Source organism: Hippocampus guttulatus, chromosome 9, assembly GCF_054856545.1.
Source record: "Hippocampus guttulatus isolate MCC_2025c chromosome 9, RoL_Hgut_1.0, whole genome shotgun sequence".
Lineage (NCBI taxonomy): Eukaryota > Metazoa > Chordata > Actinopteri > Syngnathiformes > Syngnathidae > Hippocampus > Hippocampus guttulatus.
This window is the reverse complement of record NC_141269.1, coordinates 13,652,501-13,668,634: the sequence shown is the minus strand read 5'-3', so window position 1 is coordinate 13,668,634 and position 16,134 is coordinate 13,652,501. Positions and strand designations below refer to the sequence as shown.

Sequence of the window (16,134 nt, the reverse complement as noted above, 5' to 3'; positions counted from 1 at the left end):
TTACTGTGTAGCACTTAAGACCATTAGGGAATTAAGGTTAATTTGCTTGAAAGACAGCAATTCTTGTCTCAAAGTGGCCATCTCTGTTCAGGTTCGACATTACTTGGAACACACAGACAGAAAGAAGCATGTTATATTCATTGAAGTGGACAGTTTTTCTTTTGAAGGGGAAATCTGCCACATTTTGATTTATATTCTAGCTTTTACTCCATTCCCTTTGGGCTCCTTGCAGTTCCCTTGATTAAGAAACAATCAGGTTGCTGCTCATTCAATAATATAAGAGAAAACACAGCTTTCTCCCGTAGCTGGACTGATTGTTGAGGTGATGAATTGCAGAGAATGAGTGATCTTTCGTCTGCATGTGCACTTTAAACCTACCCTTTTTCTTTGCGGTGATATCTCCAGCCTCATTAGAGCACACTTGTTGAGGGTTTTGAGCCTCCTGCAATGAAACACAAGCATGCAACAGATTATATTTAAAATAGGCCCCACAACACAGAGGACGTAGGATAGAAGAAAGGCGGGAATAAATAGAAAAAGACAGTGGCCGGTCGTCTCTCAGGCTCCTTAATGAACTGCTAAACCCCACATGAGCGGCAAGCGAATGAGATGGAGGCAGCAAAAGGGAGAGAATGTAATCTGCTGAAGTGACTGCGAAATCTTTGGGAGGGGGGGGGCAGAAAGCTTATCCCCCAGCCACCTGGTGAAGGGGAGAGAGAGTGGCAGGGTCCCTCTGGAGAGCTTTTACAGGCGATCACGTAACAATGGGAAGATGAAGGGATAGAAACGGAGGAATAGTTTGGCAGGAGGAGGTGGGGTGGCAGCAGCTGGGGGGGAAGCGACATTGATATGATCGCTTCCAGATGTGTGAAAGCACACATGCTGTGCTTTATTACTGATAAATTGAATTTGATGAACCCAGCATCACGAAAAGGCCATTAACCTCGATCACCTCCTCAGCCTCCTGTGACCACTGTTACGGTTACTTTCATGGGCGCAAACTGGGCTTACTTAAACAAAGCACTGAATTAATTTCCTATTAGGTTGTGGCTTAGTCACACACATACAATTTTCAACCACTTATAATACAGAATGTACTGTCAAGAACGATGCGTGACAATGGCAACCTGAAGTGAGTTCTGTGCTTTCTTAGAAAGCTTTTCTTTCCCTCAGAGGGCTGTTATGACTGTGAAAAGCATATACAGTAAATGCATAGTCACCTCAGCATAAATAAACAACTATTATTCAGTTTATATTGATAAGATAAGTGAAATGGTGAAAAAATGTGATATCTGGTCAAAGTGAAGGTAAAAAGACATCTTGGTACATATTGTCTGTTAAAATAAAAAAACAAATGCATTTCGCGAGAAATATGAAACAGACACATTTTATTTTTTCACAGTGTGGAACAAAGTAAGCCTGATATAGCCCCAATGCTTAGAATCACAATACAAAAGAGTAACGGGGTAACAGTAAATGAGAGCAATCTACTGATCGTGCCATTCTTTCATCCCCTCAGCAACTTCCCAAACATGCTTTCTCTTGAAGTCATACCCTCATGGTTTCATTTGGGTAGCACCGAAAGATAATTACAGAACAGAGGCAGTGGAAGCAGCAGGAATGGATCATAACATCAGAGGAAGGAGAAAGGACTAGTATTAGCACGAGTCCCACCTGCAGAGAGCCTCAGTGGCATCTCGATCAAGGAAGTCGTGGTCCCTGGTGACTGAGGAGATGTCAATGGGAAACTGGGCATCTGAAGGGAGAAGGGTCAATGAGTTGAGATCAAACTCAACAACACACACTCAAACACCCACCGAGGTCTTCCGTCCCCGCTTGTCCCCCATGCAGCCGGCATAAAAAGCTCCAAGAGGAAGTGGCATCTTATCCGACCAAACAAACCCAGCTGCGGCTTTCAGAGGCAGCAGGCGGGGGGGAGATGTGGAGCACTGAGCGATTGATTGAAGAATGACAATAGGCACTCCGCCGCAGCTTGGAGCTCCTACTTCCGACCGATTCTTTGTGTTCTCCAGTCAACCTCATTAACAGCAAATCACCGCGCAAGTGCGTGCACACAGGTCCGACACTGAGACACTGACAGAAGGTGCTAGGCTAACATTCAAGCGCTTGTTGGAATGTTCCGGCCCAACCCCGAATGGGAATCTTCCATCCAAACCCTGAGGGGAGTGATGATAAGGCAACACTATTGAGGGAATACCAGCACTTTGAGCTTTCTGTACTGACAGAGGCCGATCAGTTTGCTTATCTTTAGAGGGGCAATCGTCTTGACAGTAAGGACAATAGAGATGGATACAAGAGAAGAAAATGTGTCATCTCATCCGCACACATTCCTAACTGTGTGTAGCGGGCGAAGTTGTGAAGCCTGCAAAGTGATGGATTGGTGGTTTTCAATTTGTCTCCAATTCACTCCACACAGGTGTATAAAAAATAGTCACATCACGGACAAACAACAAAGAGCCGTTTGGTCCAATAGAAAACCTTTCACGGTTAAGTGGGAATGAACTAAGAGCTGCTGACAAATAAAACTTTGACTTGCAGTTACATGAGCGAAGGCCTAAGGTGTGCCGTACTAAAGTGCTCAGAGTTGTATTATTGTTTAATATACGGTCCAAATTAAGTTCCTGTTTGGAACACAGGCATCTCTGGCTGCGCTGATATAAAAATAGGTGAACACTGGTGCTACCCCCCCCCCCCCCCCACTCATCAGGAATGTTTTCCCTGTGGGAGGTATGCACCAAAATGCACACAAATATGCATAATTCCCCCCAAAAAAGGGTACCGGTAATTACATTAGCCGAAGTAATAGAAAAGCTTCTACTCTCAGTTTGGTCAAATGTCATGCAAAATTAAACCAAATGTGCACTCCTTTGATCTCGATTAAATCTAATACAATTAGGTCAGTCTGAGAACTCAGACAACCAGTCATACTTAGGCTTGAAGTTTTGTTTGAGTTACTTAAAAAAAAAAAAAAAAAAACAGAATTCTCACAATTGCAACTTCAAAATTGCAACTTATCTCTCACGACCATCAGTCGGACGATACTGACCTTCATAGAGCTGGGCATACTGTGGGAAGCCTGCTGCTCGGAGCCAGGTACAGGCCTCTTTGGCTTCAATCTCTGCAGAAGAAGAAAAAAAAAACCCACGAGCTTGTTAGATTGAGCAACACAACTCATAAATAAATCTGATTCATACCACACACATACTGATTATAAATAAAAATGACAGGTGAAGAGCATTTGAAGACAACTGCATGACACAAATTTTATCATCACAAAGTCCAATGTAATTGTTTGCATTTTATTGAGTCATCGATAAGAGACTGATCACGAAGGGCTTTCAACCGAGAACTGAGCATGGACGAGCTGCATGAACCACTACGCTACCAATGAAAGTGAAGTCCGAAGTCTGCTCAGGTAAAGCTCCGGCTAGTTTATCGAAAATGGATGGATGGGTGGACATGCAATTCCACACACATTTGCAGCTTACCAAATTTGAACCTGTTGACCCCATTAGCGATCTCACACTTGGTCATTCGCCTCTCACATGGTTTCAAAGCTGGAGCTCAAAAGCATCCAAACTGTGCTGACCCCCCCCCCCCCCCCACACACACACACACAACAAGAGTGTGCCACTTAAGCTCTTTAGCCGATACGTTGATGTTTTTTTTCATCTCAAACTCTCAAACAGTGCAAAGGTCTGTTTTGACCATGTTCCTATTGACTCGTAATTAATATCATGTAATCATAATAGACGTTATCATAGACAGGCTTCAAGACCTATACAGTCTCACAATCACAAACACATGATAGTTAGATTTTTATTTATTTCTCAGCAGTAGGCTACCATCTCTCAAAGTGTTGTAGCTCGCATTTAAAGTAAATACAGTTGAGGTTGAGTTGAGTAAACGGTACAAATGGGGGACAACAGTAGCAAGCATCTCATTTACATGCGAACGCCATTTAGCTGATATATGCCAAATGGTTGCCCACACTTCTGTCTCCTCAGTTGACTACCCTCCCCTCAACCCCCCCCCCCCCCACACACACACACACATGCAGTAAGTGTTTTTTGTAGACAGAAGACAGACAGGGTCCTGTCTGACGTGTTGTGACAGCAAGCACGAATGTAGCACGGTCATGAGAAACACTTGTCAACAAAACGAGTGTTACAAAGGCAGGAAGGGATGGCAGTAAAGATCCCAGATGAAAGTGGGACTGTATGACCTGAAAATGAATAGTATACAGTAAGATATCAAAGAACATCTGCCAAAGTGTGAATTTGCTCCTTGTAAGAGCCCCAAACCGGGTAACCTTTGAACCATGAATTTATACTTTCACAATCCAGTCATAACAAATGTTTATAGCGATTACAGGAGAACATCTTCAACACAATTCCGCTATTCAAGATGGGTGACGTGGATAACAGGCATTAGTGAAATTGAATGTGTTGTAATAATGTGACTAACAGCTGACTTTTCATGCTGTAAGGAAAAATATGGTTGACACATGGGGATCATAAGACCGCTGCTGCTGCTGCTATAAAGCCTCCAGTCTCTATATACCATATCTATATATTCATTTACATACCAACAGCAAGCCCAGACGGCAGACAAACTCACTAACAACAAGGCGTGACACGATCAACGCAGGGTCTACTCTTCCCCTCAGCAGGGGCCTGGCAGCTCTTGAAGCAACGAGTCTGACACGGGCACGCACCCATGTTTGCCAATAAAAAGTATGTTTAACACCCATTTGATTTGACCAAATGAGTTGTCACAGCCATTGTGCAAAGCGTGTCTGTGGCTATGTGAGCACGTGTGTCTGCATCGACAGGCTTAATTTGAGCAAATAAAAGAAGAAGGAAAATATGAAATATTTGAAAGGATCTGGAATTCTGGAGTTTTCTTCTGTGTTCGGTGTGTGTGTATGTGTGTGTGTGTGTGTGTGTGTGTGTGTGTGTGTGTGTGTGTGTGTGTGTTTGCAAGGTCCATCCTCCTGTTTAAAGACAAACCAGTGTAAAGACAGTAGAGCTATTAAAATGCAAATGCCTGCAAACACATGGTTAGGTTTCAACCCCCAAATCTCCCCCGAAAAGAATATGAGATCCAATAAGTGGCTTAGGAGAAGGGCTATCGGATGACACAGCCCATGTGTCGACTGCTGGGCAAATTGACTGCAGTGCATTTTGGTGCGCCTCAAAGACAAAATACTACAACAGCAGTCACAATTATTCAGACAATAATAGTCCTAGATTTTCATTCATTCATTGACTCAATAGGAATAGTTTTCTTTGTTTGGTTTGCAACAGGAAGCAGATACAGTATGTCATGATGAATCTGGCACAAACATGCCAACAATAAACCTTCGCTAAATCATCCAAATGTTAGCAGAATTGCAACCCCAACCCAGCCCTGCTTCCACAATGAAATCAGGTTGTTTCGTTCGATTTTATTCTTATTTACTTTTTTTGGTCTTCCACACTGTCCGTCCCAATTCCTTTGCCGTCGCCAGGGAACGACCTCACTTCCCCTTCCTGCTTCCCTCACAGGAAGAGAGCCGAGTGGCGCTGCAGTGGCCGCTGACCACCAGTCTGTAAGGCCCTGCCTTCGTTTGTTCCTGGCTAGATAATAGGTGGGGAGGCAGCCAAGGCAAACAATGGCTTCTGGGATTGTGTGTACACACCAAACGTCCTCACGGTCGCGATGGCTGTTAAGCCATAAATGTTTTACAGCACCGTTTTACCGGTAGAAATAGAAACATTCTGAATCTCGATAACAACTTTGCATTTGACGACAGGTGCCAGGATGACGGAAGTACAACACATGAAAGCACACGGACCAGACCTACAGACTCAAGGCCAAAAGCAGCAGGGAAATGACTATGTATCATGGGAAAGTTATGAGACAAACTGACCACAGAATTCCTTCGGTGCACATTCAGGACAAATTCCTCTTCGTCTTTAGCTTGTTTATGGAGTGACAACCGCTTTTAAGGATGAATGAGGAATGAAAGAACACGTGGAGGATCAAGGGAATCTAAAACACTGCTCAGTTGACAAGTACTTTGTCAGCCCTGTGTCAGTTTGACCTAGTCGACTTCAGCCTTGGAGCTCAAGGAGGAACATGAGGCAACAACAGCGAGCAGTTTCCTGACTGCAAATGGTCACCCTCTCCTTTTATCACTGAGACATTTTCTCCATCGTTTTTGCCGACATTCTATCGCTGAATAAATTTGAATTTGCCTGCCCTGAAGAAATGATGTCTAAACTCTTATATCCAGTGTAAGAGAACGAGATACGGAGTTCACCAAGAGAACTCTGTATGTCGTTAAAAAACTGTGACAATACTGTACCGGGAAAAAGAAGCAGGGAGGAGCGATGTGAGTGACTCTCAGTGCATGACTAATGAGAACCATGCTGGTGCTAATAGGAATTACATTAAAACCTCCAGTGAATTTTCCCACTCAACTGCTTGAGAATAACCAGTGAGTTACAATTGCGGCTCCCCAGCTACTTCTTGGCCAATTCTAAAATTAACCGTTGCGGTATTTTCGTTCCTTTTCTTTTCTGTACTCTCAACGCCTCTTCTCCTCGGGTTCATTTCAACTGCGCTCACCCCTTCTCTTCTTTTCTTTTCCTGTGGCAGGAAATTCTCACAATTGCCGGCCAGATTTCCCTTCCATCACAGGAGGCCACGGGGTCTTGCTTGGCCAATTCGGAATGCTCAGATCCAGTGGGACTTTGTTCAGCGGCTCACAAACAAAGGATGCTGCCTCCCACCTCAAAGGCTCGACTGCAGACAACCAAGACTGCAGGTCATGAGCCCGAATACAGTTATCACCGTGGCTGAGGCTTTGAAGTTGGCAGATTGAAAAGAATGCTCGACTAACAACTGTCATGAGGCTTATCTGCAATAACCTAATCGCTTGTAGACCTTGCAGCGCCAAAAGCGACACGACCCCAAAATGCAGTCAGGGGGGTTCTTATCAAGCGGGACTGAGAAGCTCTTCTGAGGGAGTTGCAAAGTGGGTCGAGACAGGAGAGGTGATAAATGAGATGCGGCTCAAAAGCTACCAACAAGGAGATATACCTTGACATGAAGTTATGATTCTGTTCGTCACAAACAAGATGGTGTTGACATTAAATGCAGTATTTCTATGGTCCGACTGTTCTGAAAGCTTTGGTTGGTGTACACCTCCAAGTATGGTACATTGTGTTTAGCTAGACACATTGCTGTCCTCAAAGAATGGCTCCAATCATAGGATGGATGATGATTGAAATGGCAAGAAAAGTCAATTGCAGAAGAATTTATGCCATTTGTTGACAGCACATAGAATGAGGTGGTTGGGAGTTGATGACGAAATATAAAAATTATAAAAATTCACTCCAGTGCTGTTCTGGAATGCAAAAATGGTCGATGGCATATGTTTTTTTTTTTTTTTCTGAGTGGGTATCGAGTTATGCCATGTTTGAGACAGCTGGTGCACCATGAGAAAAGCTGGCTGCTGCTCGCTGATTGAGACAGTGGCCGCACTATCACCATCTGGCTTGCCTCAAGCGATGCCCCCACAACCACACATGCATAAAATAACAAAGCTACAAGTATGGTCCTTCTCAGTTTGAGACACATGCAAGCATGCATGCATAGGCACAGCTGCGTAGATCATTGGTGGTTAATACCAATGGACACTGTGCTCCCTCGATGATAGATTTATGCTCACACAGAGGGTCTAAAGCCGGGGATCAGGTGACCATGCGTATTCAAACTACCGGTAATGTTAAGCTTTCCACAGCCAGATGGGAGCCTACCTAACCAGGACCCACTTGATACATTTGCCTTGCGACGCCAAAACAGTGCTTTCTTCAGCAAAGAGGTGACAGCATTAATGCACATGTGTGTCTTCTCACGGGATGTGAGCCGTGCGCCAGCTGGATGTGAAATCCTGCAGATAAGGCCTCAGCTCACTTCCTGTTTCACAAAGCAGAGAAGATGCAGCAGGTTTCCTTCACTTTATTTCTCTCTTTGTCACTAAATCACACTGACATCCAGCCCAAAACCTGACTTCAGGTTTGTGAAACATTCGACAGCTAGATCACTCATTGTTAGTATTGTAAACAATGCCATGGTTTTGCGCGGTGATGCCGTGATGTCTACAAGTGTGTTGGAGCCTGCTCCTAGTGGTTAGAACTGAAGCCTGCTGCTTTTTGTATCTTGTCCAAAGACCGAGATATCTGATAAGAAAGCATGTGCAGGAGGTTTAAAAAAACTGTCTTAAGCGCCAAAGCACACAAATCTAGTTGAGCCTGGAAACACAGCTGAAAAGAGGATTTTGTACAGCCTCATCTCATCACCCCTCATGAGCAAAAGGGGCTTTGGGGCAAAAGGCAAGGGCACTTGAATATACTGTGTGCCTTTACTAGACATAAAATGATGTGACAAGGATGGTCGTGATGCATAGTCAGTCTGAAAGAGAAAACTACAGCAGTTCTTTTTGGTTGTGACTCGAATACAGATCACAGCCGAGGGATCAGTCATCCCCACTCCAGGTGCACAAAAATGGACATTCTGTATTAATGCAGTATATTTTATTTGTACCAAGTGACAATACTAATTGTGATAGTTTGACCCAATAAATCAACAGGCAAACCATACTGACTTCTACAGTGAGATGGACAGAGATTTGTGAGCAAAAATGTGTAAGTGGGACCAACAGTTTGAAGTCAAATTACATCTTCAGAATACAAACGTCTTTAAGTCTCAGAGAATTAAAAAGTGTACTTCGATGTGTGATATTGATGTGTGCGCGCGCGTGTGTGTCAAAATTGAAAGAAAAAAGAACTTACGTGTTAGCATCATTTTCGGCGTGTCTTTAGCATTAAAAAAAAAAAACTCCGTCTGTGTTCCGACAAGCGACGACTTTTGGATCCTCAGTTACATCGAAGCCCTCATGATAAATCCGGACAGAAGTCCCACTAGAAATTCGGCAGCAAATGTAGTCTGATCCGTGCCGGGCACAATAAATCCATGGTTATTATTCGATTTGGTCGCGAAATAACGTAGTCCGCAAACTTCTTCAGATGCCGAGCGCGGCTTGCGTGGAAGCGTCCACGGCAGGAATGTGAATGGCGAGAGGAGTGATTCAAGCTTTTGGAATGGCCAACTGTGCCGTGGCTCCACCCACAGCCACCCACCCCGCTGTTGCGCTCCACCTGATGTAGAAGATGGCTTGGAGCAGCTCGCTGCCAGCGGGTTTTACTGGACTTAAATGGGGCTCACTGTCATCCTGGCGCGTCACGGCACACTGTCTCCAATCCTCCGCCGACCCCGGGCTCCAAATGAGTTTTTCCAAAACAATATGTGTAAGTGCTGCTATAAAATTGAAAGTTTCATGCAGCTCTCCGGGGAGGCGGCGAGGTCCAGTTGGCATCTTATTAGAGCGGGAGAGGCGTTCCTTTGTGCACGGAGGCCAACCTCTGAGCGCTTGACGCACGTACAACACGAGCACTGGCGCAACACACAGAGGAATAGGATCACTTATGTTTCCACAAGTAAAAAAAAGAAAAAAGTTCAGCACACTTTCCTAGTGGATAGGACTTATGCCTCACAGTTGAGAGGTTTGAGAGGTTGAGAGTTCTCTAAACTGCAGCTTCCTCCCAATGCGGGTTCAATTCCTCCCATTGGGTTCAGTGAAGCATCAAAATTACATGTGTCAAATTCAAGGCCAGATCCGCCAATCCAAATTATTTTATGTGCCAATTGAAAGCTTGCCACAGTATTTCCTTCAACTTCAGTTCAAAGGTAGCTCATCATAAAAATCGGAATCACAAGATGCTTAAATAAGAAAGAAATAATTATGATGGGGCAAAGATTTGGTTTCCCATTATTCGTGGTTTTATATAATAATAATTCACAATTGTCAAACAGTTAATGTTGCACTTGTCTGAGAAACATGTTACACTTTCCAAAAATGAAAATATGTTAATTGTTGATTTTTCATTTCCAACATTTCCCTTCAGTCTCTATTTACTCAAAAGGTAAGCCATTTTTTTGGACAGTTTGTTCACTCGTAAGCTACCAATTATGAGTGAAACCATGATCTTAAAAAGGTACATTGATCTTAAATGTACAGTGTCTAACGAACCATGCTTTTGGGCCCGATTAAATTCATTTACCTTTTAACATTAGAACTGGCACCCTGAAGCCTAAAACCACTAGTCACAACGTTGTGAAAAAAATATTTTATGGACCTGCAAAAATGTATGGTAACCCTATCATATGGATGCCAGTACTTGGCAATGTCATTTTGTACGGGAACGCTGTACATTTGCACTGCTTAGCTTCCCAGAAATGGTATTTTAAATTAAATGAAATGTTTTCAAAGTCTGGTATAAACGTCCAATACAATCTACATACTGTAGCTGCCTAACACAACTTCATGAGTTATTTTGCAAACAAACAAGCTGACAAACATAAGTGCAATCATAACCATACCTTTGTTTCGTGGAAAAGAATTACTGGTAGAATGGCCCTTAGTAGAGCACAGAACCCCAAAAAGACTGAAAAATCCATTTAAATTATGTCCAAATTGTATGTGCCTGAATTGTGTTATTGTTATTGCAATTGTTATAGATTGGGCCAATATGACATCCAACTGGTTTGTGGGCAGTTTCATAGCAAATAATTCACAAGTTTATCTCTGGAATCTGTGTGTGCGTGCGTGTGTGTGTGTGTGTGTGTGTGCGTGCGTGTGGGTGAAGCATACTTAACAAATTGCAGATGTAAGTGTAAACTGAACACGAATAAAAAAGTGCATTTTCATATTGTATGAGTGAAACCTGAAATTTCCCCCAACAACACAGGTGGTGAAGGGCCACATCATTTCACATAATTTATGACCAATGAGTCACATGGACGAGGAATACGTTGGCTCCTCATATGTTTCAGATTTTAACAGATGAGACTATGCGTGTTTGTAGGGGGGGGGGGGGTGCATAGGATTCATTTTAACTGGTCTGATTCAAAACAGCCTTTCCCAGTATCCACCCCTTGCATGCCCCCCCACCCCACCCCATCCTCAAGGACATGCATTTTCAGTGTGTCTCAGATTTATTTTGTCCTGGAAGGAAAGGATGAGGGCAAACCCAATGGAATCCTTGAATTTTATATATATACCGGTATATATAAAGAGAAGAAAGAGGGATAGAGAGAGAGAGAGAGGGAGAGAGGTGGGGGGGGATATTATTGTTTCTATTTTTTTAAAAAGTGAGGGAAGGATATAGTTGTGTCTGTGAGCTAAGGCTGGTGCAGGAGAAGGGCACAGAGAATGAGCAAAGAGAGGAATGAGAGATGACGAGAGATTACTGAACAAGGCCAAATCCTCGAGCTCCAAAACACGACCACCCAGCAACCAAATGTAGACTTTAGATCTCCCCTCAACTTGCCATGGCTCAACCAAGCCTGCTTAGAAATGATAGCGGCGGGAGCTGAAAAGCTTGTCTGTTTTGCAGTGAGAAATGCACAATAACAGCATGAACAAGTAGCCCTACTGTATCATCTTTCAATCCTAGTTCATCATCACCATCACAGTTAAACTACAATTTGCAGTTGTCTCGAAAAGCATAAATCATTGCTGTGCACAAAACTCCTGAATGTATCACAAGACTTCTTGACAGACTTCATGTTTGGAGGCATCAAACAGGTTAATGCGTGTGCATGTTTCACTTTTTTTGGTGTTTTTGTTATTCCAAACACAGTAAGGACACCTGTGTAGAGACGTAGGAAATACAAGAGGACAAACAATTAAAAAAAAAAGGGTTACACGTCCTAGCTATAGTGGGAGCGGTATTAAGTAAAGGTAGAAGAGAAGAGGAACGGAATGTACAAGAACGTGTGTCATGTTATTGATGTCTTTATCTGAAATGACTCACTTCCCAAGCACAAGTAGTTATCTTGGTCTGTCACCATGTCCATCATTCGGTCATCAAAGTGTAGGGTGAGTAACGCCTTCTTACACTTGTATTACAGTAAAGAATGTCAAAATGTTTCTTAAAGGGGGAGTTTGCGGTTTTATTTTTTTAAGGCACATACGTGCCCGACAAAGATCAACCTGTCAAGAAACAGAAGGTGTGACCGATGAGGTGCCAATCATTTAACATGCACTCTCAGGCACAATCTGGCCATTTGCACACAGCCTCACGTTTTTTTTTTTTTTTTTTTTTTGGTTTGTTTATTGAACATACAACATATATACAGTAATAATTTGACAGAAAATAAGGTAGATAAAAAAAGAAAGAAATCAATCTTCATACAACACAGTTATTATGTTCAAGGGAGTAGGAAGAAGTAAAAAACTTATCTAGTCCTACCCCGTTATGTGATTGTATCTAATAAATCATTTTTATATCAATCAGAAAAGAAAAAAGTAAGAAGAAAGAAGTCTCCATTAAGGCTCATACTTTACCCTTAACCGTGATATTTTTACAACTTTTGGTTTGTATCGGGATTATATACTTCCACACCCTGACACTCTTGTGTCAATTTTCTCTTGTATTCATAATGGATATTTATATACCTTTCTCTATTTATCAACTTAGTTCTGATTTATCATTATATTTAATGTTTTGAATTTATCATTTTAACTCTGATTGATGTAGGTTGTTTGTACTATTTTTTTGAATTTGTTTTTGAACTCAGCAAGCGATTTACTCATTTTCAGGTCCGTTTCGAGATTATTCCACAGATTAACACCTTTGATAGATACACTTCTTTGCTTGATGTTTGTTCTTGTTTTGAGTTTTTTGAATAAGTTGGTACCTCTTAAATCATAGCTGCTTTCTCGAATTTCGAAAAACTTCTGAATGTTTTGGCAGAGCAGGTTATTGTGTGCTTTGTACATTAATTGGGCGATTTTAAAGTCAACCAGGTCATAAAATTTCATCGTATTTAATTTGATAAATAGTGGATTTGTGGGTTCCGTATATTTTGATCTATTAATAATTCGAATTGCTTTTTTTTGTAGGTTGAGAATAGGGAGTGTGTTTGTTTTGCAGGCATTTCCCCATATTTCCACACAGTAGGTCATATATGGTAATAATAATGAAGTGTATAATGTGTACAAAGATCTCTTATTTAGCACTTCCTTGGTTTTGTAGAGGATCCCTACGGTTTTGGCTATTTTTCTTTTTACGTTATCGATATGTGGCTTCCAACATAGTTTTGAGTCTATTACTAACCTGCCCAAACTAGCAGGTCAACTAACGTTGACCTGCTAGTTTGGGCTAGTGGAGCTCAGATGAATGCTTTGGACAATCCAAGTCAGGCTAAAAACTGCTAACTCCCCTTTTAAGAACATGAATTTTTAATTCAGGATTTGAGATGGTGACCTTGCAACAGATTACACAGGTCAACAAATTTTTACTATTTTTTTAAATCAGTGATGCAAGTTGAAGGATTTTTTTTTCTCTAGCATATCAGGTTGTCTCAATATAAATATAATATAATCAAGTCAAGTCAAGTCAACTGTATTTATAGAGCACTTTCAAACAGCCATCACTGCATACAAAGTGCTGTACATGGAGCAATTTAACATGCACAATAAACAGTAAGACAAATCGGTAATAAAGACGGTAGAAAGCACCAAACAGTAAAACCAAGAACAAATCTAAGTCATGCTGAGTCGAATGCCAAAGAATACAAGTGAGTTTTGAGGAGGGTTTTGAAGATGGGCTGCGAGGAGGCTTGCCGAATGTTCAGTGGGAGGTCATTCCAGAGAGAGGGACCAGCAACAGAAAAGGCTCGATCACTTCTGAGCCTCAGTTTAGTTCTTGGTACTTCTAATAAGGTCTGGTCCGCAGACCTGAGGCGCCGGGCAGGTGTGTAGGGGCGGATGAGCTCAGAGAGGTAAGGTGGCGCAAGATTATTCAGAGATTTGAAAACAAATAAGAGGATCTTGAAAATAACTCTAAAATGTATGGGGAGCCAGTGAAGGGATGCCAGAGTAGGAGTTATGTGCTCCCTCTTACGAGTACCAGTCAAGAGGCAAGCAGCGGCATTCTGGACCAGCTGAAGGCGCTTAATGGAGGACTGGCTGACTCCAAAGTAAAGGGCATTGCAGTAATCGAGCCGGGATGTGACAAAGGCATGAATTACTGTCTCAAAGTGTTCATGTGAGAGGAGAGGTTTTATTTTGGCCAGCTGTCTAAGGTGAAAGAAGCTGGATTTAACAACGGCACCAATTTGCCGATCAAGTTTGAAATCACTGTCCAGTTTAAGGCCCAAGTTTGAGACTGTTGACTTAAGATAAGGAGACAGGGGGCCAAAGTCTACAGGATGGGATGTACAAGGGCCACTGGGACCAAACAATATCACCTCTGTCTTCTTTTCATTGAATTTCAAGACATTTTGTGCCATCCAGGTTTTGATTTCTTCCAGACAGGATAGGAGTGGCCTTAATGAGAAGGCGTCTTTCTTGCTCAGTGGGACATAGATCTGGCAGTCATCTGCATAGCAGTGGAAGGGAATACCATGTTTCCTTAAGATGGAACCCAATGGGAGCAGATACACCGAGAACAACAGAGACCCCAGAATTGAGCCCTGTGGAACACCACATGACAGGGGAGCAATGCGTGACTCAGAGCAGCCAAGGCTGACACAAAAGGTTCTGTCAGCTAAATAGGACCTAAACCACTCAACAGCACTGCCGCCAATACCCACCAAGTGCTGCAAACGAGTCAGCATAATACTGTGATCCACTGTATCAAATGCTGCAGTTAAGTCCAAATAATAATCACAATAATATACCCAATTTTGTAATTTATGTAGTAACACTCATGACTTTTTGGGTTTGATTCTACAAAAGGTGAATCATTATTTTTTTTATTCATAGCTATCATTTACAATGCATGGTAAAATCCGCATTGCACCAGCTTTTATAGGACAGATTTAAAAACAAAAAAATCAAAACATCTGAAAAACCTGATGCGTTAAAAAAAGGCATTTTTGAAAACAGCATCCATAATATGTTTAGGGACACATAAAACCATCTTTGATTAATATTTGCTGTTTACCAGTGTTATTTTTTCATTTCCATTATCTCCCATTGGAAACACAGATTCTAGATTTCAACAAAATAGTTAGCATCCTGGAAAGTAATTTTCACAATTTGTGTTCTTTCCAGTCCACTGTCTTGGAAGTGGCCACTGTCAAGCAAATGAACAAAGGATGTACAAAGTGTTGAGATCCCAGGTGTTAAATCAACATTAAATACAGGTATCTTTAATTGTATCTCATTGCTGCTGAGTGCAGTGGCAGCTGTAGGTTGGAACCTCGACGGTGCCACCTCTGACCCCTGACACAGAAGAAGCGTCTGGAGGAGGAAAACAAGCATGAACACGGACCTTCTAGACTTGCAGATTACTGTGCAGAAAATAGATGGAACGTGAAAGGCAGAAAAGTAGAATAAGAAAAATGCTAAACTACCCCCCATGGACCTTCCAATATTTCAGCCCTCCTTCTGGCTCACCTTTGGGGTGGATTCTCCTTTTGTAACCCAAAACAAGGAGGCCAAGTGAGGGTCAGTGGACCAACATGTCAGTCCAATAAACACACACGCACCCCCCCCCCCCCCTCCCCCTCACACACACTCCCAAGGCCGTGTCAACGACTCACTAAAGAGATAAAAGAGTTTTGACTCCGTCAAAGTTGAGCCTCCTGTAGGACACCTGATGCGTATTTGTACATGCAACTATACCAGAATATCACTAATTTTCTGTGTAAATGTAATGCAAACGAATGAGTCTTGCAACTTTCAGTGACAACATCTCAGATGGCGACTTTAACTTCCGTGAGAGTTTACGTGTGTGTGTTGGTGCTTCGAAGAACAGGAATCTCCATAGTAGATTTGTCCTCTACGGGAGTGATGGGGGGGGGGGGGGGGGGAGTGAGCGATGCTTCCAAGCACACAACAGTGATGCTGAAGTCACCACATCAACACACACCCAGACAAAGATACACAAAGCAAAAAGTACACACAAACAAAGAAAGTGTGAGGTAGACAGTGGCCCAAATGCCTTGCCGACACCCTCTCCGGGCTTTGATGGACTGACCACAATCACA

The 16,134-nt window shown here is 42.5% G+C and overlaps 1 protein-coding gene across 1 annotated transcript in view; it reads right to left on the bottom strand.

Annotated features, from left to right (window-relative positions):
• dlc1 (DLC1 Rho GTPase activating protein) overlaps positions 1 to 16,134 on the bottom strand; it is an 83,482-nt gene that overhangs the window by 15,244 nt on the left and 52,104 nt on the right. The window contains exons 6-8 of the mRNA XM_086119407.1: positions 3,068 to 3,139; positions 1,675 to 1,756; positions 379 to 442 (exon numbers count right to left, since the gene is read on the bottom strand). Coding sequence (XP_085975533.1) covers positions 379 to 442; positions 1,675 to 1,756; positions 3,068 to 3,139 — 218 coding nt within the window. The remainder of the gene's footprint in view (positions 1 to 378; positions 443 to 1,674; positions 1,757 to 3,067; positions 3,140 to 16,134) is intronic.